This window comes from Xiphophorus couchianus, chromosome 19 (assembly GCF_001444195.1).
Source record: "Xiphophorus couchianus chromosome 19, X_couchianus-1.0, whole genome shotgun sequence".
Lineage (NCBI taxonomy): Eukaryota > Metazoa > Chordata > Actinopteri > Cyprinodontiformes > Poeciliidae > Xiphophorus > Xiphophorus couchianus.
The window spans coordinates 18,724,189-18,745,327 of record NC_040246.1 but is presented as its reverse complement, the minus strand read 5'-3'; the positions used below and the strand labels follow the sequence as shown (position 1 = coordinate 18,745,327).

Here is a 21,139-nt window from a genome sequence, read left to right as displayed (position 1 = left end):
TCGTTTCAAAAACCTCTGGAATGTAATATCACAAATCAGCAGGCAATGCCCGTTACCTAGCAACCCAAGCTGAGCTCCAGCATATTTACCTCTGTATGCGCTGCTGGAAAAGACAAAGTGTTTTGTTGTTGACTTATCATCCAGAGACCACTTGTTGCATTCTTGTTGGTGTGCAGAAGGCTCCGCTTTTGCTTTTCAAAGATGTACGGCCGTATAATTGCGAATCTGTTTGCAGCCATTTATATGTGTGAGTGTAAACGTTGAGTTGCGGGGCGTCGCCAGCAGCAGCTTATTTGGATTTAAAGTGACAGGAGGCCCTAAAACTGCTCAGAATGGGCAGAACTGAGCAGACTAAAATCTTAGAATGATTTTGTGAAAAAGTTTAATAAATAGGTTTTCTATAGACCATAGACCTAACCCAAGATGTTGAAGGAAGTACAATATGTCTTGTCACCTTTAAGGAGTTGTTGTCTTAAAACAGCTCATATTACTTCCTGAAAAGTTACTTATAAGTTAGTTTTGCCTAAGATATCTTCACTTGAGACTGGACCAAAGATACTTGGTAAGATTTTGTGGTTTTCAAGTGTTCGGATTCTTCTCCTGACTCCCTCTGCCCGTTTCTGCAGGTGATCCCATGTCTGGCCTGTTTAGGAAACCCATGAATGACGACGGCGACGTGTACACCTCGCTGATGTCCAATCAGGCCTCCTACCTACCGGACGACCTGAAGCCCTCCAACGCCCTGGGCGACTTCACCGGCGACGCCTACAGCTTCACCTCCAAAACCAAAACCGCTTCCAATTTACCCGATGACACCCCGAAGTCCCTGCTGGGCTCCGACAAGACGGAATCCTACAACTACATGGATATCAGCCATGGGGAGGAGCGCCAAGGCAGCCGGGCCTCCGCTGATCTCGACCTGGTGGGGAGGTACATCGATAACAACCCCGAAGGAGACGAGGAAGATGAGGAGGAGGAGAACCTGGGTCCGGCGCTCGGCTCCCACTCCTTCCCCTACGTGGAGGATCCGTCCGATGAGGAGCTGAACGACTACCGCTCCTACCGGAACCTGGGCGGCACCCCGCAGACGGCCAGCCCGGTGAAGATCACCCTGACCGGGTCGTCTAAAGCCGAGCCGCAGCAGCTGCCCCCGTCGGTCGGTGTGTCGGAGCGTGAAAACGTCCTGAGCGTGGGTCAGCAGGGCGTTCCCACGGTAACCCTGTCTGAGCCAGAGGACGACAGCCCCGCCTCCACGCCCAACGCTTCACCAACAAGTAGGTGCAGAGCAGAACCCCTCTTAGTACCGACAGAATAAACTTCACTGGACGATAAAATATCACCATAAACAATTTATTGTCCATTTTCCTACAATGTGATGACAATATGCCCTGTCAAATAAACTTAACACTGAACCGGGAAAACGTCTGAATATCCAAAATATACAAACAACCAAAACAATATGGATTATGAAGTCTCAACAAAAGAAAATTGCCCTTCAAAACATATTACAGGAATGAAAATTCCCTTTTTACACATTTTTACACTTTCATTTTGGTCTCAACAGTTTCTAAAAAAAGAGCCAAAGCACTAAAAAAACAACAAACACCAAACGGTTTTCTGGCATTAAGTTAATGTTTTTCAGTGCCTGGAAAAGGAGCTGATTGTTACATCATAATTGATGGGCTCACTCCCATTACCTACCAACCCAAGTGGAGCACCAGCACGTTTGGTCAGCTGGTTTTACTGCACAATGGCTGCTGGAAAAGACAAGCGTTTTCCTGTTGATTTACCATCCAGATATACCATCTGTTGTGAAACAGACTTTAAACTCCATTCAAAAAGGCCTTAAAAGTCTTAAAAATAGAATGTGAAAGATTTTCTGCAGGGTTGCACCAATTTATGTGCCAATTTTCTTCATTTTGGGAGATTGGTGATCGGCCGATACGTACATGTGAAGCCAATTTTAATCGATCTTATCTACCTCAGTAAAAGTCTAAAAATCTGCCACAAAAATCAAACTTTCTTGGAATATTTAGCAACATTTCAGACAAAGACATTGGAATCGGCTTTTTAATAATCAGTAATCTGCAATTGGTGCACTGATAGTTTTCTGCTTTCTCTGTGAACAGGGAAACAGTTTTCATCTGATGACATGTTCAAGGTTGAATCCGGAAAGCCTGCAGCTTCCAGAAACAATGCGGGCCCAAAACCCAGGAGCCGGGATCACGAGGGCAGCAGCGCCGAGTCCGGAGACTCGGAGATCGAGCTGGTCTCCGAAGAGCCTCCCAAGCCGCGCAGCAACCCATTTACTGAGGCGCCGAAGAACAAGGCGACCAGCAACCCCTTCGACAACGCCCCGGTGGCCAAGGCCGGGCCGGGCCTCGCTGCCGGGCCTGCAGCCTACAGCATCCTGAGGGAGGAGCGGGAAGCAGAGCTCGACAGCGACCTCATCATCGAGTCCGCCTCCGAGGAAAGCCCCAAGAGAGAGCAGGGCATCGGCGGTCCCAAGCAGGGAGCCCCCTCTCCGTCCCCTCTGGTCTACGCCGCCAGCCCTCCCAGCAGTCACCCTGAGGTGGCGCCGGTCCAGCCGCCGGCCGCCGAAAAGGCCAAGAGCCCCGTCAGAGCAGAGGAGGATCCTCCCAGCAAGCCGAAGCCTCCGACCGCCACTGTGCCTCCGGAGGTGAGATCAGAAAAGCCCCAGCCGGGCGACATGCCGCCCCAGCAGGACAAAGGAGAGCTGGGGAAAGCTGCTGTCGCCGCGCTGCTGCAGGGATTCAGCAAGCAGAAAGGTTGGTGCTCAAATCTGCAGTTCAACTTAAAGGCACACTGCAAAAACACAAAATCTTACCGAGTACTTCTGCCCACAAATGTCTACAACGGCAAAACTAACTTACAAGTGACTTTTCAGCAAGACATAGGAGCTTCTTTTAAGTCAATAACTCCTTAATATTGATGAACAAAAGTTTTAGTTCCACTGGCAGATTACTTCACTTAAAACATTTTATTTCAAGTGTACCAAAATATTTTCAGTAAAAACAAACAATTGTAAAAGGTTGTTCTTTTACTGCCAAAATACAAAATATTAAGAGTTTTTTTGGGTCTAGTTTTAACTGGAAATATCTTAGTACACATGGAATAAGTCAAAACTAGCTTTTAAGTAACTTTTCAGCAAGAAATAGGAGCTTAAATAATTCCTCAATATTGATAAAGACATACTGGTTTGATTGACAGATTATTTTACTTAAAACAAGATATTTCAAGTGTACCAAGATATAAAAAAAATAAGAGTTTTTATCTAGTTTTCAGTGCAAATATCTTAATATACATCGAAGACAAAACTTACAACTCTTTTCAGGAAGATAGGGGACCTTATTTTAAGTCAATAATTCCTTAATTTAGATTTTTTTTTAAAGTTATTGCTCTATCAGATTATTTCACTGATAACATTTCACAGTTAAATAAAATGCCAGTGAAACTAAAACATTTTCTTCCATTTTAAGAAAATACTGACTTGAAGAAAAACTCCTGTATCTTGCTGAAAAAGTATCTAGAAATTAATTTAGTCTTATTTCAGGTATTTTCACTAGAAACTAGACTAAAATACTTTGTGTTTTTGCAGTGTATAAACTGTGACGTCTGTGAAATATAAAAATACTTGGACTTTCCTCTGAGTGGGAGGAAACGCTGCTGCGGCGCTCGGTTCACATATACTGCCCCCTGGTGGAACATAAGGGGGAAAATAAAACCCTTCTCATTAGAGGTGGGAATTTATTCAATAGTTTATCATTTATTGTAAGAATTTCTATTTAAATTCCAACTAATAATGTTTAAAACACATCAAAACTGTCCTGATTGGTAAGTTTATACTATTTTTGTTAAATGAAAGCATCAATAAATACAAATGAGTTTGAAAATACAGTTATAGTCTAGTGATACAAATCATGTAACCAGTGTCCTAAAGAAACTTACAAGAGCATTATTTGTGTTTACGGGGATATAATTGATGTGACAGTCAGACGGTTACCTTAAAAACTAAGAATAAGTTGTTTTTATGGTCACTAGTTTTACTGTTACAATAAAAACGCAAAATATTGTGATAAAATTGGAAGTCCACATTGTCCAGCCTGACTGGAAAATGCTTTTATTTGCATGTTTTACCTTATTATTATTCAAAAGATGAGCAGGTAATGGTGTTTTAATATTGATGTTTTGACTCCATAATTATTTGATGTTAAAACTGGGTCAGTTTTCGGTTGCATCTTCCCTTCAAATCCGACTGTTCAGACATTTTTCTGCCTCTAATCAAACATAATGCAGGTTTGCATGTAAACATTTATGAATTTTGCATAAATTAACGGTCGTGCAGTCCTGTTTTGTTTTGATCAAACTGAAAGAAGGTTCTGGAATCACACACACACAAAAAACAGGTCATGTCAATTAATTTCTGCACCACTAGAGGGAGCAGCACAGCTTTGTTGAAGATCATCAGATATTTATGACGTTGGTCAGAGCACTTCCCCACCAGCTGCTATAGCAACAGTGAGAGGTTGGAGCATGCTCAGTGTGGGCCGTTGCCTTCGCTCCTGGTTGGTGTTGGCATGGAGGCAAATGAGGCTGCAGAAAGCAGAAGGTGTGAGGTGTGACAGTCTGCAGGGGAGGGGAGGACTGGACCTCGAAAACGGCATCGATTCACTCTGAAACGAGTGTTAAAGCAAACCAGGATGTCACTAATATCTTAGCGACATCCTGGTTTGCTTTTCCTTTTCATTTTCAGCACTCCAATTGCAATCCAAATGTGGTCCGAGGAGGAGAAGCACAAACACAGCTGAGCAGAAACGTTCCGTCTTTACCATGAATTATTAAGATCTGCGCCTCCATTACAGCCGAGACATAATGAAAAAAGAAGGAGGAATTTATAGCAACTGTAATCTTTATATAAATAGGAGATCTGGATGTTTGCCATGTTGCTGCTCTCTTTATGAAACACGTTTCCATCCCGTCTGCTGAGCCATGTGACAGCAGACTGCGATACACCAATGAAGACGCTGCGAGTAGAGATGGTCAATCAGATTAATCGTGATGAATTGATTATTGAAATAATCATAAACCTATTTAGTAATTGATTAATTGTTAACTGGAGTGTAGAGACTCAAAAAAGGCCATTTCATGAAAGAACATAACAGTAATTCAGACAAAACTGTACAAAAATATATAAACACTTAGCATAAAAAAAACACCTTTGTCTGTATATATGTTCTACCCAGAACTCCTTAAGTGGAAAAGTTTTATTCAATAATTAATCTATTAATCCAAAAAATAATCAACAGATTAGCCTGTAACTATTGAAGTAAACTCGAGCAGAAAGGGCTTTTTTTCATGTTAGAAGTATTTTTTAGCTCCAGATGTTTATTTGCTACAAATAATCACACGTAAACAAAATGAATGCTGTTACTTCATTTCAGGCAATGAAATGTTTATCTCCTTATTTAAAAAGGATTTTAATTATTTGTTTATTGGCATCTTTTAATGTGTTTCCAATTGTATAAAAAAAAAATCTGTACAATGTGCCTATTTAAAAAAAAAAAAAAATCAGATTAATCGATTAATTTCCAACTACAATAATCTTTAGTTTCAACTCTAAAATGATGCTGGATGGATTTACAAATATGTGAGGCACTGGTAAAAAAGGCTTTAAAGTTTTTTTAAAGAACAAATTTGTTTTTGAGAAAATTTATTTCTAGTGTTAGGGCTTTAGAGGTTAAATGAAAAATCTGTAGTATTGGTCTTTTTTTTTATCCGATTAATTGCAAACTAAAATAATCATTAGTTACAGCCCTAAAAATTACTTGGGGCACTGGCAATGTTGGCTTTTACATCTTTATAAAAGAATTTTGTTTATTAGAATATTTATTTATAATTTTTTTTTAATTGACTATAGAGGTTAAATAAAAAATCTGCAAATGTGCCAGTTTTATAAGCAATTAATCGATTAATCACCAACTAAAATCATTGATACATTCCTAAAAATATGTGGGGCACTGGTAATATGTGCTTTTAAATCTTTAAAATTTGAATTTGTTTATTGGAATTTTTTAAAGTTCATTCTCTTCAAAGTTAAAGAAAAGCAGTTTATTGAAAAACCTGCAAAATGTACCAGTTTTTTTTATCCAATTAATCGATTAATTTCCACCTAAACTGATCGTTAGTTACATCCCTAATTTTTAGGGATGTAACTATTACTAAGCCTATATTGCTAATATAGGCTTTTATAAATCTTTAAAAACGGAAATTTATTTGAAAGTTATTTCTAATAAAAAGGCAAGCGACTAAATGAAAAATCTGCAAAATGTGCCAGTTTTTTAATCCGATTAATTGATTAATCGCCTAAAATAATCGTTTGTTGTATCCCTAAAAATTATGTGGGGTACTGGTAATATAGGCATTTAAATCTTAAAAAAATGTTTTTTTTGAAGTTCTTAGTTATTTTTAATACTGTAAAGACTAAAAGACAAGTGGTTAAATGAAAAATCTCCAAAATGTGCCAGTTTTTTTAAATTTTTTTAAATCGATTAATCGTCACAGTAACTGATTTCTAAAATAATCTGCAGTTTCAGCCTGAATGAGCCTCCTGAACATGGAGGCATGTTTTGGTGTGCCAGTGTTAGAAACTGAGGATGACATGGAGATTTTTTTAACTGAAACATTTCTTTACGAGACAAAAGAGCGTCCACCGCAGCCACCCTCTTCCCCCCCGGGCTTTAAATCATTGCATGGATGGTTTGCTGCAGCAGATTCGATGCTGTGCTGTTTACGACGTACCCCCCCCCACTCTCTCTATCCCCTGCTGCTCCTCCCTCCCTCTCCTCCACAAACACACCGACACACACACGTACACGGAGCTCCACAGCATCAGTCTTTGTGCTCCGAGAGTCGGCAGCACCTTGGAAACCTCTCCTCCCTCCCTCCCTCCCGTCCTCAGCCTCTCTCTCACCGCATCCTTCCCACCATTCATGCCTCTCCGTGGGACGACCGACTGAGCCGCTCCTGCCGAAGAGGAAAGCGCGAAGAGACAAAGCGACGGAGGGATCAGCAGCATGCAGGCTACTGCAGACATGACGAAGAAGGAGTGCTTGTGGAGCAGCTGGAAGGGCCAGGGTACTGATGCGTTTCTGTGATTTTACAGCCGGTTTGCATGTCGCCTCCAGGCAGACAGACTCTGTTTCATGCATGCACACATTCGGCTTCTAATAGTGACGTTTTGCTCCTTTATTTTTGCATGGGACACACCCTTAGTTTGTATCTGCACCCAGAGGAAACAAAGGCGGCGGTGGAAAATTGCTCCATCTGGTTTGGTTGCATGCTGGTACCGATTGTTGACACCCTCCCCGCTGCGCTGGGCGGCCGTTTTCATATGCTCCCATTTTTTTCTCTTTGCTTTGGGGGGGCGAAACGAGTGCCAGACTGTCGGATAGTGCTGATAGACCGTCTCCATGGTAATCAGGCCACACCCATCCTGATTACATCAGCCCCACATCCTAGGCCACCACGGCGGCCCGCAGAGCGTCCGACGGGGGAATGTTTCCGCCAAACGGAGAGAAAATGGCGGCGCTTTCAGCAGTTTTGAGCTCAGCTCAGAATAACGCATTCATTGTGCTACAGCGGCGGCACATTCTGGCTTCAGGTCGTCGAGTTATTTCAAGAGTTAACGGCCCCTAAAGACCAAACCTCCCCGTGTAAAGACGCACCAAATAAATGCTGATGGGAGCGAAGAAGGAATCGATTCGATTTATGTTCTCCCTCTGAATCACGCAGAGTCATTTTTAAAGCTGCAGGGTTTTTGTTTAGTCATCCTTCCTGCTGAGGACATGACTGATTCAGCATCAATACACGAACGGGCCGAGTCAGACGAATACGTCCAATAACCACAATCCTCATCTTTTATACACAAAAACGCCATTTAAATCTGGCTGCAGCACACATTATAACTAATTTCTAACACATTTTCTTTAAAATGAATCACTCAAAAGACAGAAAATAACATTTAAATCCCAATTATGTAAATAAAAGCAGCTTCACAGTATTTATTCAAGACACAACCTGACACAATGCAATAATATTCAATCACATATATAACATTTAATCATTTATTTATTTACTGGTATTTCCATTTTATAACTAAGCTGAAAGGAAAAAAACAAATAATGTAGTTTTCTAAATATTGCACAAAATATCTGTTTCTCTAAGCACTAATTGGTTTGTATGACAGCGTTTCAGAATATTTAATAATTTAATATAAAACATGAACTAAATGCTTTTACTGTGAACCAATAGAAATGACTCCGCTGCCACTAAAAGTAAATCAAATAAGTAACATTTAATAATTTTTAATTAGTATTTTAATTTCATAACAAAGCCAAAGGGAAATAACTCTAAACTAATGTTGATATTGTAACCAGCTCAATGATTACTACTTTTTAATGAATTTATTTATTATTTATGTCTTTTTTTAAATTTTTTTTAAAGAAATTAAACAGAAAAACAACCCCCAGAGGTTTACATCTTCATGTCAAAAACTAGAAATGTTGAAAACTTTCAGCTGAATATTTCCTTTGTAGCATCAAAAATAAAAATCTGAAATTGAAACCTATTATGGAAAATTCACATTTTGCACGTTTTTATACTTTCATTTGAATCTCTGCTGCTTCTGAAAACCCAAGCGCTTACAAAAAAACCATCCAGATGTTTAATGGATGAAAGTTCACGTTTTTGTTGCCATTCCTAGTCACATTCTGTTACCTAGCAACCCCAGCTGAACCCAGTCCTGTTACCTAGCAACCCAAGCAGAGCTCCAGCACGTTTGGTCAGATGGTTTTACTGCTGTATGCTCTGTACAATGGCTGCTGAAAGAAACAAGTGTTTTGTTGTTGACTTATTATTCATAAGCCTCATGCTGCATTCTCGTTGGCTGTGCAGGAGGTTCTACTAATGCTTTTCAAAGTGTAAAAGTTGACATGGGGGGCGTGGCCAGCAGCTACTAATTTGGATTCTTTTTTTTTAAGGTTTTATTGGCTCTAGTGGCCTTTATTTGAAAGTAGTTCGACAGGAAACAGGGTAATGAGAAAGGGGGAAGACATGCGGCAAATGTCACCAGGCCGGGAATCGAACCCGCGACCACCATCACGAGGACCAAGGCCTCAACACGCGGGTTGTGCTTTGCCCTACGCCACCACAGCAACCCACTAATTTGGATTTTAAGTGACAAGACGCTTTAAAACAGCTAATTCTGAAAGGAATAAAGACTAAAATCTTATTATCTATGAAAGAGTTTGAGCAAAAAATGTAACAAAAATGATTTGTTTAGGCCATGGACCCATCCCAACCTGTTAAAGGAAGCATAACGGGTCACCTTTAAAGCAAAAAGCCTCTAACTGACTATAAATTCAGTAACATCTCTGCTCAGATGAGGCGGTCCCAGTGTTTTTTCATGCCTTCTCTCCGTCTGGCTCGTTTGAGGCCACAGTGATGTCGTTTGGTGGTTTAATTAGGTCAGGCTAAACTACTTTCACTACAGAACCGGGGAAGGTGGGGCGGGAGATGATATTATTGTCAGCTCTGTTAACGGTTTGATCTGGTTTTGGCTCACAGTGAGAGCTGAACTCACCAGGCCTCTCTGGTTCTGCCTCCTACGTCAGACTTTAACGGCTCATTTTTCTGATAAGGACGACTTTCAGTGAGTTTCTGCAGATTAAATAATGTTCGGAATAATTTAGTTATTTACACACTCCAGCTGGAGGGATTTCATCCCATATTTTCTTCTCATTCTCTGCATTAAAGAGAAGCTTTCAGGGAAATTCATGTCTGGAAATCCTAAAGTTGATCAATATGAATATAATGTGAGGTCTTGTTTGAACAATAGACGAGTTTAGGTTATTTTATCAGAAAATCTGTAGGTTTTGCCCATTTTAAGAGAAAATCAGATTTTTTGTCAATGCAGTACAACAAAATTAATGGTACAGCTCTGCTTAGGGCCTTCATAAACAAACAGTCAAAACATATAAGACTAGACAGAAGTATAATCTGGGGAAAAAATTACATAATATCTAACTTTGAATGATTACAATAAAATGTTCAACTAGAGTTAAATGGATTTACTTGAATGTAGGGTTCTAGCTAACAATTATTTTAGTAAATTGGTTATTTTATCCAATTAATTGGATAATAAATTGGCACATTTTGCTAATTTTTCATTTAACCACTTAAGCCTTTTGTATACAATAGTAAAAATACATTAAAAGATGCAAATAAGCCATTCAATTCCTTTTTTTAAATAAGAAAATAAACATTTTATTACCTAAAATGTATGTGTGCATTCAATCATTTGTAGCACAGGATCTGCAGCTAAAACAATAACTCAGTCCTTTCTGCTTGACTTAAAACAGTGTAGGGATGATTTACTGATTATTGTATCAATTAAAAAATAACTGGATAGAAAAAGTTGCCAATAGGAGATTTTTAATTGTAAATGCAAAATGTACGGTATTTATTTTTTGTAGTTTTAGCTTACTTACCGCTCTGAGTGTGTTCTTCCTTCAGGAATTGTCCTTTTTTGCATGTAAAGTCTACATAACGATTAATCTTTTATCAAATTAGTTGATTAATCGATACATAACGATTAATCATTTCAGTTCTATTACCAACAAAATGATTAAAATATGAGGTTTTGGTCTGAATAATGTATGGGTTGGGGTTATTTTCTCAGAAAACCATCTTACGGACATTATATTTAGCTCTATTGCAGAATATTTTGGTCGTTTTATTTAACTATTTGCCTGCAGTTGAACGATTTTTGTCCTGCGTGATAAAAACGAAGTGTCTGCGTTTCTGTGCTGTTTGGGTTTGGAGCCGAACGATGAGCGGCCGGTTCTCCACGTTCAGAGCGATATGAATCCCAGAGGAACGCTCTCTCTCTCTTGCTTCGTCTCTCGGTGGGGAGAAAAATGGAGCACGGTTACTATGGTAACTGCATCAGGCGGATCCCCTGCTAGTTTGAAAGGAGCTGTGCAGTTGTTGGTTTCAAGCGACGACTTGAGTTTTGGTGGAAGACCTCAGAGTCGGGATCTGCTTGTGGACCAGCCGCGCCCCGTCCACGTCCTCCTCCCCTCCACCCCTTCCTGCTCAGCTGCATCCTGATTGGCTGGCGGTGCCGGCACCCCTCCCCTGCCGTGTACAGGGGGGGCCGCCTCCCCCTCCAGAGCTCTCCTTTTGTCCGTGAATAAAGCAGCTGCCTCTTTCCTTGTTCAGCCATGGGAGCCGCAGGTCAGTACTCACTTCTGATACAGAAAAAGCTTTTCAGTCGCCGAGTTTCTCCCTGCAGCGTCGGTAATGTTCACGTTCATGTCGGCGTGTGTGATTATTTACTCTGTGCCTGTGTGACTGTGACAGAGCATCTCCACTCAGATCTCTGCCCATTTGGTCAGAGGTGCATGTGCAGCAGCAGTTGTTGCTGAATGGCTCAGCTGTCCGTTGGATCGCTTCACGTGCCGCAGCAGCAGCAGATTATTTAAAACCCGGAGAGAGCCGTGTTACCGTGCAGCACCAGCCAGCCTTTCTGGCTTCCACAGAGTAAAGATGGCCGTCATCACTATGCTGCTCACAGCTCTTCAGCTAAAATTAGAGCGGACATGAAGGCAAGCAGAGAGACACCCAGGAGGCAGAAGCAGCAAACCTTCGTTCATCTCTGATATTAAACTTCTGAAGAAGTTGGCGCCTTTCCCTGGCTTGCCAAAGGACGCATTGTGAACCCTGGTTGAACTGAAACAGGCCTGGATTCCCAGAAGCTGTAACGCTACACTGAGCTAATCCTCAGTTATCACATCTTCTTCTTCATCTTTGGCAGTAGCTTTGAATTTCAGGCCCCAGCACCCAAAGATGGTACTGCAGGAAGAACACCGGCCTGCAGACGCCACATTGTGTCCGTTTATCTTTTAAAAAGCCAAGCGGTGGCGCTGATGCCTCGTCATACCTCACTGCGGACCGCTGTGGCTCCGGGTCGCGGCAAGCCGTTATCAACGATCTGCTGATTGTGCTGCTATTTCTGCTGCTTCCCAGACCTGCAGGTTCATCATTAACAGTCCTGGGAGCAGCAAAGCGATTGTTGCATGTATGCGTATGTATGCATGAGACCAGACCAGGTGATCCAGAATCCAACCAACACCGACATGAATCCATCTCAGCAGGTCACAGCCAGTAATCATTTTCTGCAGAGGCTGATTAACATGTAGCCAAGGTTTCACCAACTCAAACCTAAGACATTTTAAGACCATTACGAATGGATTTTAAGATCTATATTTACAAATTAATGTATGAACTTTCCATCCAACTGGTGACAAATCTGCATTATGTAACCTGCAACTCACAAAAACAGGTTAATTAATTTATACTATATATATAGGAAGTTGGGCCTAATCAGAAGATATTAAATTCTAGGGAACCCAGGTGTGAGCAACAACAGAACACACAGTGTCTACAAGAAAAGAGCAAATATTTAATATAATAAACAATTGTGGATCCACATTTAAAACAGACAAACAAATACTGCGCGCTTTAAAAAAAATAAATAAATAAATAAATTGAATACTTCAGTCTCCAATGAATTAATTCTTCAGTCTCAAAGTCTCTCAGCTGGTGACCAGTCGGGTCACTATCTACCCGTGCGCCTGGTCCTCTGGGCTGGGGCTCGCCATCCAGTTTCAGGTGAAGAGGGTCTTGGAATCTTTGGCCCTCCAAGCCAAAAGTGTACTGTACAAACTCCAAAAAAAAAACCTGACCGATGCTCCGAGCTGTCAACGGCTATTTTTCGGGCTTCAGCTGTTCACGGGGAAATTGATCCCTCCGAGATCAATTTCCAGATTCGTCAATTTCTTTCTACCTCTTTACGGAAACGACCGTCAGCTGTTAGCTCTCAAGCGTTCGCAGCGAAACAACCGTCAGCTGTTCTCAAGCGTTCTGAGCGAAGCAACCGTCAGCTGTTAGCTTTCAAGCCTGTCTGCCGCGCTCCGAACGAAACAACCGCCAGCTGTTAAAAAGGGGCGGGACGATCAACCCCATTGGCCGACACGAAACCAGACCGCGCCAGCCATTGGCTGCCTAATCTGTCAATAGAAGCTAACACTAAAAGCATATTTCACATTTTTTGAAGATTTACGTAATTACCTTTTAGCTATTTTGGTAGAATAAGACATTGAATCAACATCTATTATTTTTTTCTTGTGTTTTTAAACACTGGGTTACAATTAGACAATAGATGCAAAAGAAGCTAGCTATGGTACGCTAGCAGTTAGTCACAGAACGCAATGAAGATGTCTGAATGTTGGCGAAAAGTTTAAGGAAATAAAATTCCATTTTTCTTTCCATTTCCTCTCTTTTTCCTCTTTCTTCCTTTCCCCCTTCTTTTGTTCTCTCATCCTTCCATTCAGTCTCTCCATTCTTGTTATTTCAGGATTTCAGGATAACAGGATTTCTGTAGGTTTCATCAATTTGCGTTTAAGACTTTTTAAGATCGCTACCAGTGGAATCTAAGACCTGTACAGACCTGGCGATTAATGTGCATTTATCCATAATAGATACTAGAGAACTAGCAGCTAGTTAGCGGTTAGCGTCACAGAACACATTGAAGATGTCCAAGGGTGACTCGATCTTTTGCCTGACAGAAAAGTCCCCACGAGAAAAATAAACTACATAGAATATATAATTAAATATTCATTCCACAACATTCAAGACCGGTGATTAACATATTTAAGGTCAACTTATATATATTTTTTGAAATTTAAAGGGGACCTATTATGCAAAATACATATTTTGCACATTTGTACTTCCATTCAGGTTTCAACTGCTTCTAAAAACATCTATCCATTGTTTTGGTAATAAGTTATTGTTTTTGGGTGTCTGAAAAATGAGTGATATCAGAACCTACCCAATTGTTGGGTCACAATCAACGTGCATTGTGTTGTTACCTAGCAACCCAACATGAACTACAGCATGTTTGGTCAGCTGGTTTTACCACTTTATGGGCTGTACAATGGCTGCTGGAAAAGAGAACTGTTCTGTTGTTGACTTACCATCCAATGTCAATGTAGCACTTTAAAAACAGGTTCAAAATTGCACCAAAGTGCTGCACAAAAAAGATAATAAAATAAGTTGATGAAAAGAAAATGAGAAATATTACAAGAGAAAAAACCCCACTACATTCTTTTTGGTTGTGCAGGAGGCGCCACTTCTGCTTTTCAAATATGTATGGTTGTATAATTGCACATTTGTTGCAGCCACTTTCATGTGAGTGTAAGCGTCGAGTTGGTGGGCGTGGCCAGCAGCAGGTTATTTAGATTTAAAGAGACGGGACACCTTAAACCAGCTCAGAATAGGCAGAACTCACCAGACTAAAACCTTTTGAACACGTTCAAAAAATTTATTGAACGTGTTTTGTTTTGCCCCTAGATCTAGATCAGGACCTGTCCAAGGAATAGGTCATGTAATTTTGGATACATGAATTTGAGACGTTTTAAGGATGCGTGAGCGCCCTGTTAGGTGTAGAAATGAATGAAACCTTTGCGCCATCTTGTTGAAGCTGGGTTAAGCTGCATCTCCCTGAGGATGCTGGGTTATCAACGGCTTCCAGTGGTTTGACCCAAATATGATCTGTGCAGCTCACAGCGGAGCCCGCCCGTTTAAAAGGCTCATTCCCGGTAATTTGTGGTTGTGGATCCTGACTGACCTCCCTAATGTGTGCTTCCTCCTCAGCCATCGACCTCCTCTACTGGAGGAACGTGAAGCAGTCCGGCGCCGTGTTCAGCAGCGTCCTGCTGCTCCTGTTCTCCCTGACCCAGTTCAGCGTGGTCAGTGTCGGAGCCTACCTGGCTCTGGCGGCGCTCTCCGCCTCCATCAGCTTCAGGATCTACAAGTCTGTGCTACAGGCTGTGCAGAAGACCGATGAGGGGCATCCGTTCAAGTGAGGGGACCGATTGCCAGCCTGGGAGTTGTTTTGACTCCACAAAGGCTAAAAAGATATTGTATGATTTTGTTTCCAGGGCTTATCTGGAGATGGAGATCGCTCTGTCTCAGGACCAGATCAGTAAGTACGCCGATAAGATCCTGCTGTACAGCAACACCTGCATGAAGGAGCTCCGCAGGCTGTTCCTCGTTCAGGATCTGGTGGATTCTTTGAAGGTTTGAACGCCGTCATTGCTTTTCATTTTATTGCTGTTGAGATGAAATGTTTGCTTAAAGATGGCTGTGTTTAGTTTGCAGTTCTGATGTGGCTGCTGACCTATGTGGGTGCACTCTTCAATGGCCTGACACTGCTCATCCTGGGTGAGATCATCTCTCTGATGCACTGATGATGACTCACATGATGATGTCTTTCACTGTCATTTGTTTAAGCCACTTAAGACTTTTCTACAAAATTACACTCACTTTAGATTAATCAGGATAAAATCCACTCTAAAAACCAGCTTTCTCTCTCATTCCCTCAAGAGGTGATTTCTGTTTAACTGCAACATATAAACTGATCTACTGAGCAGTTTGGGAAATTATGGGATTAGTTTGAGGTATTTTCAGGTTTGGATAAGTCTGGAACAAGAAAGCAGTATGGAAAATATTTAGATTTCCAGACTTTATTCTTTATCCCACTGTCTAAATGTTGTGTCTTTACTTCTGTGTAGGGCTGCAACTAACGATCAAAGTAATTGATTATTCTAACAATCATCGATTGAGCTGTTGACTATTCTGATGATTAATTTATAAATCCACTATTTTTGTGATTAATCCGATAAAGAATTAACACCTCCTTTCCTTGTATCCTTTATTCTGTCCTTGCATAATTCCTTCTCCACTTCCTTTTTGCTTGGTTGTATCACTTTTCTCTCTCAGGTTTGTTTTATTTCCATCCTTCCTTTCCTTCTTCCAGCACTCCTTCCTTTAATAATCTGCATCACTTATTTGTCCTTCATTCCCTCCTTCCTTGTGTGCTTCCTTACTTGTATCCTTTTATTTCCTTACTTTGTCCTTTTATCCTTCTTCCTCTTGCCATGACCTTCAATCCTTCCTTTTTTTCTCAAGTCCTTACATCCTACCCTCATTGTTTGTTATTCCTTCTTCCCACTTTCCTCTCTTCCCTTCCTCATTGCGTTTTTCTTCCTTCCACTCAATCTTTCCTTCCTTGTTTCTTATTTGCCACAAGGTTCCTGCAGGTTTCACCAACTCAAATTTAAGTCTTTTCAAGACCACTATGAATAAAACTTAAGACCAATATTGTCACAGAAAAATGTTTGAACATTAGCGGTAGCCTCGAGTCACAATGTAATTAAGATTATTCTGCCTGATAGAAAAGTAAAATGTTACACTGAACATACAAGATTAAATATTCATGTCGAGACAAAATTTAAGACCTGGGAATAATATTAAAGGTCAACTTACATTTTTAAAGACATTTTAAGGACATAATTTTATATACATTTAAGTGTTTTAAAGGATGCACATATAAGTTTCAATCTTAAATTTATTAGGATAAAAAATTTTCTGAATCCCTGCTTGAACCATAAGCAAGTCGTTAACAGTTTTTGTTGTTTTTTTTTAAAATCCAGTCTGTTTTTGCTGTCAATTTACGTTTGTTTACGATAAAAAAAAGAAAGTATACCACTCTTTATAGAGTTTCTTCTAACTTTTTAATTTGGGTAAGATCTGATGGGCTTTTTCTTTATTAACTATTCCTCCTTATATTCCTCTACAGCTGTGGTGTCCATGTTCACTTTGCCTGTGGTTTATGAAAAACATCAGGTAAGAGCAGAAACATCTCGGTTCATTCCCGGTTTGGAAAAACTTATAACAGGTCTGTTTGTTTATAGGCGCAGATTGATCAATACGTGGGATTAATACGGACCCAGGTCAACTCTGTGGTGGGGAAGTGAGTAAATGCAATGCCAATTTTTATTTATTTATGACTATTTTGCTTTGTTAGGTTTAAATTAGACTGAAATAAGATTAGAGAAGAACCTTTTGTTCAAATTAAAATAAGGTTTTACTCCTTTGCAACAAGAACCTCATGATCATCTTTCTTTGTTTTAATATTTAAAATGCTAAATTGTTTACATGCTTCCTGGGATTAAGAGTGCTTTTGCACCTGATAGTCCAGGAGATTCATTTTGATTAGGAACCAAAGTTCTAACATTTGTTACATTTTAAGCTGGTGCATTTCGCTTTCACACTGAACTGTGTCAAAAAAAAACAAACCTTTTGAAAGATTGTTCCCCTCCTCGCCTGTGGTGGCGCTGCACCAAGAACCACTGCAGGAAACAACAAAAACCTCCGGAGAAGACACTGAGTTCAACTTCCTTCTTCACAAAATGTAAACAAAAATGAAGTGGCATCAGAATTTTGAGGTGGTAGCATTTCTCTTTGGACATTTGTAGAAGAACACGAGCCATTTCTCCCTCTAACGTTAGACTAGCCTATTTGTTTTGGATGCATTTCCCAGAATTCCTATTCCTATTTTATACTTCCTATTTTTGAAGCACCAGAATTCACTTAGTTTGTAGGTGGACCAGAGTTCACATTTTTGGTCGTCGTCAAGAGTTTGTTTACTCATTCGCAGGGCATTCTGGGTAAATACAACCAAAACAAACGTGAGTTCTGCGCTAGCCGGAGAAACGGCTCCTTGTCTTTTACCAAAGACAAAAGAGAAATCCTGCCACTGCTAAAAATCTGACACCACGCCATTTTTGTTTATATTTTGTGAAGAAAGAACTTGTGCTCTTCAGAGATTTTCATGTCATTTCCTTCAGTAGTTCTTAGTGCAGCGCCCCTACAGGCAAAGAGGGGAACAGGTTTTTCGAAAGGTTTGGTTCGTTTGACTCAGTGCAGTGTGAAAGCGAACCAGCAGCAGCTGAAAACGTAACAAATGTTTCAACTTTGGTTTCCAACTGAACCAAGTCTACAGAACTATCAGGCGTGAAAACACCCAAAAGCAAATCAAATTAGATACTTTTTACAATCTCCAAACTTAATGTTACAGACAAAAATTAGCAGCAGTTCAACTTTATTCATCTTCTTAACCAAGCATTGAGTATGTATGAGATTTTACCCGTTAAAATAAAATCTTACCTCAAGTTTTTTCCTGAAAACGATGCACCAAATCTCCGTGTTTTTCTGTCCAGGATCCAGGCGAAGATCCCCGGGGCCAAGAGGAAGGAGGAGTAATCCTGTCCGTGTCACCTTGAAGCTGACGGTCCGGTCCAGCTCCGAGTCGGGCTCCCGGCTGAAGGGCCCGATCATCATCTGTGGGGCGTAGTGCTTTGTCATCTTGGTGTTCTCTAAAGCATCCACTGGAGAAGCCTTCACCCTGTCTATAGCAGTCCAACACTAACACACAGTCACAGTACGTGTATAATCCTGCTTCTAGGTAGACAACTACACAACTCAAAGACAAAAAAGAACCTGTTTGTGTTGCTTATTATGAAGTGCATGAAGTCGAGCCTTGGGTAAATAATATTTGATATCTTTTGTGCAGTTTTGAAATCACGCTACATTTTTGCTTTGCAGTGTTTAAACACAACTTGTAATGGTTTGGCCCCAAGAGGCTGAAAGCCCACAGACTTCCTCCGCTGCCAGTGTTAAATACTGCTTCATGTCTCTGAGTTAGCAGTCGGGGCTTTTCTCAGTACGTCAATATAATATATAAATAATAATAATTTCCTTTCGGTGTTTCCAAGCACAAGATAATTTACGATATGCGTGTTAGATGTGGTAATCGTAGGGGTTTTGCTCTTTGTAATAATCATAAGGAACAACACACGCGCTCACATTAGGTACTGTTGTACAAGTATGAAGACAAGGTGATATTAAGCTTGTTTGAATAACTGTCCAACTTTGTATTTCGTTTAGCTATACTCTGTAGTTCTTTAGACCCTGGACTCTAACTATTTGCACTTACAGTCAGTATGTATTTAATTACAGGAATAATGAACAAATAAATGTACCTTGATGTAACACCTCTTCATCCACCTCACTGGTTCTTCCTACCAGCTTAAGGGAGTCTCTGGTGAAGCTCATCTTGGGTCTGGGTTTGGTGAGCTATAAATACGAAGCTTTGCTTCTGGCACTGACACACAGCAGAGTGCTGCACAGACATATTTAACTCGAGTCAGGGGTCACAACAAGCCTGTTTGAAATAAAGACTGACAGGACTCATCTGTTGCAAACAACTATTTTTACTGCAACAAAATTGGCATCAACTTAAAACAGCTCTTTGAGGTAAACAGGAAACTCCTGCAGTAGAAATAAAACACAGAGCCACTAAAAGTCTTATTTGAACGTAAAAATATTAAGTTTACGTCTGAAACAGATGCTCATTATTATCTGTTTCGGTTTGTTTAACGATTGAGCAAAATGGGTGAATGGAGCTGGAAGAGAACACCTCGGGCCTCTCCACTTCCTCGTTCTGCAATGTCCATTCTGAGAGACGGGTCGACCTGCAGGTCAAGGACAAGCTTTAAGACAACGGATCAGAACCGCAGCAGCAGCAGCAGCAGGGCTGGAACAACTAATCGGGATGAATCAATTGTTAAAGTACATCTTTTAATGTATTTTTATGAATGAAAAATCAGAAGAATACCATTTTATTTTATCCGATTAATTGTCAGAACAGTTTATTTAATGTCAGAATAACCAATTAATCAGCAGAATAATTGATTATTCGTCAAAATTATCAATTAATCAGGAAAACAATCAACTTCCTGACTAATTAATTAATTAATTAATTAATTAATTAAGTGTCAAAACAAGCAATTAAATGTCAAACTAATCAATTAATCATCAGAATAATCGATTAAGTGTTGGAATAATAGACTAGTCATCAGAATTATTGATCAATCGTTTAATCGTCGGAATAAGTGATTAATTGTGAGAATTATTGATCAGCAGACTTATCGATTATGAAAATAAGTGATTGTCAGATTAATTGTCAAAATTATAAATTAATCATCAGAAAAACTGATTGTCAGAATAATCTATTAAGTGTCAAAATATTTGATTAAATGTCCGAATAATTGATTAAGTGCCAGAGCAATTTATAAAGTGTCAGAACAGTTGATAGTCTGAATAAATTGATAAATTAATCGATAGTTAAAATAGTCGTTGGTTCCAGCCCTACACTCATCAGTACTGTACCTGGTCCCACTTTCCGTAGTTCTCGTGGTTTGTTGGAGTGACAGCTTCTCTCGGAGGAGACCTGATGAACAGTCTGCAGAACAAACGGAACCCGTGTTACCGGTTCTGTTGAAGTGTCAGCGTTTTCTGTGCTGGCGTGTGGCTGACCTGGTCAGGCCATCCCGGCAGTCGTCCTGCAGCTGGCAGATCCTCTCAGGGGTCAGGTGCAGAGTGCTGCTGGGTCCGTTGCACAGCAGGCTGTTGATGGCCATCCGTAGAGCGTTTATCTGAAGGAAAACAATCACACACATCAGTAAAAGAATGAAAAAAGGCAATGGCTGCATTTACATTTACCACAAAACTGCGCAAATTAGAATTAAGAAAATAAATTCCCTTTATGGAAATACGCTGATTTCCCAGAAAACAAACTGTCAGGTCTAAATACCTATTAGAGACAATTTTACACAAACACAGGAAAGACAAGAGAGTTAGATTCTTTGTTTCTCGCGAGGAGAACGGACAGAGATGTGCTTTCAGTTACAAATCTCCTACCGCTCTGAAAAACACATCTCCCGCTCCTCTGTTTTATTGATTTTAGGAACCCTGCCACACGGGGCGCTGCAACTCTAGGGGGTGGGGTCAAAGCATTTTAGTTGCAGTGCTACAAGACAATCACTAAACTAAACACATGGTATCTACAATCTAAATCCTTCTTGCTCCAAGCACGGCGTCGAATAGGACACGTTGTATAGCTTCAAAGCAACGGCTTTGTATCACAAAGAACAAAGCAGAGTTTCCTCTAGGGTTGTAAAACTCAGCTTGGAACAACTAACACCATCTCTCAGGGAGTCCTGCTGAGAATATCTGTCACCTCCCTCTTCCAAGGAGGGATTAGGAAGAAATCAAAATTAATGAACACACAGAAACATTATCTAAATGTAAC

General features: G+C 40.4%; 2 protein-coding genes and 1 long non-coding RNA gene across 5 annotated transcripts in view; 2 read left to right on the top strand and 1 right to left on the bottom strand.

Moving 5' to 3' along the window:
- rtn1a (reticulon 1a) overlaps window positions 1-19,040 on the top strand; it is a 30,372-nt gene extending 11,332 nt beyond the window's left edge. The window contains exons 2-9 of one of the 3 annotated variants that reach the window (XM_028000248.1): window positions 627-1,274; window positions 2,130-2,789; window positions 14,797-15,004; window positions 15,084-15,222; window positions 15,297-15,366; window positions 16,784-16,830; window positions 16,899-16,957; window positions 18,207-19,040. In XM_028000248.1, coding sequence (XP_027856049.1) covers window positions 627-1,274; window positions 2,130-2,789; window positions 14,797-15,004; window positions 15,084-15,222; window positions 15,297-15,366; window positions 16,784-16,830; window positions 16,899-16,957; window positions 18,207-18,249 — 1,874 coding nt within the window. In that variant the 3' untranslated portion in view covers window positions 18,250-19,040. Of the gene's footprint in view, window positions 1-626; window positions 1,275-2,129; window positions 2,790-6,885; window positions 7,156-11,187; window positions 11,317-14,796; window positions 15,005-15,083; window positions 15,223-15,296; window positions 15,367-16,783; window positions 16,831-16,898; window positions 16,958-18,206 lie in introns of those variants that run through there. The other 2 variants (XM_028000249.1, XM_028000250.1) reach the window with 2 other exon arrangements.
- On the top strand, window positions 11,323-13,432 carry LOC114134035 (uncharacterized). Its single transcript, XR_003593328.1, has 2 exons — window positions 11,323-12,400; window positions 13,297-13,432. It is a non-coding gene; the product is annotated as an uncharacterized LOC114134035 (long non-coding RNA).
- tdrd9 (tudor domain containing 9) overlaps window positions 18,905-21,139 on the bottom strand; it is a 36,231-nt gene continuing 33,996 nt past the window's right edge. The window contains exons 33-35 of the mRNA XM_028000247.1: window positions 20,365-20,483; window positions 20,218-20,290; window positions 18,905-19,520 (exon numbers count right to left, since the gene is read on the bottom strand). Of these exons, the coding sequence (XP_027856048.1) occupies window positions 19,422-19,520; window positions 20,218-20,290; window positions 20,365-20,483 (291 nt within the window). The 3' untranslated portion in view covers window positions 18,905-19,421. The remainder of the gene's footprint in view (window positions 19,521-20,217; window positions 20,291-20,364; window positions 20,484-21,139) is intronic.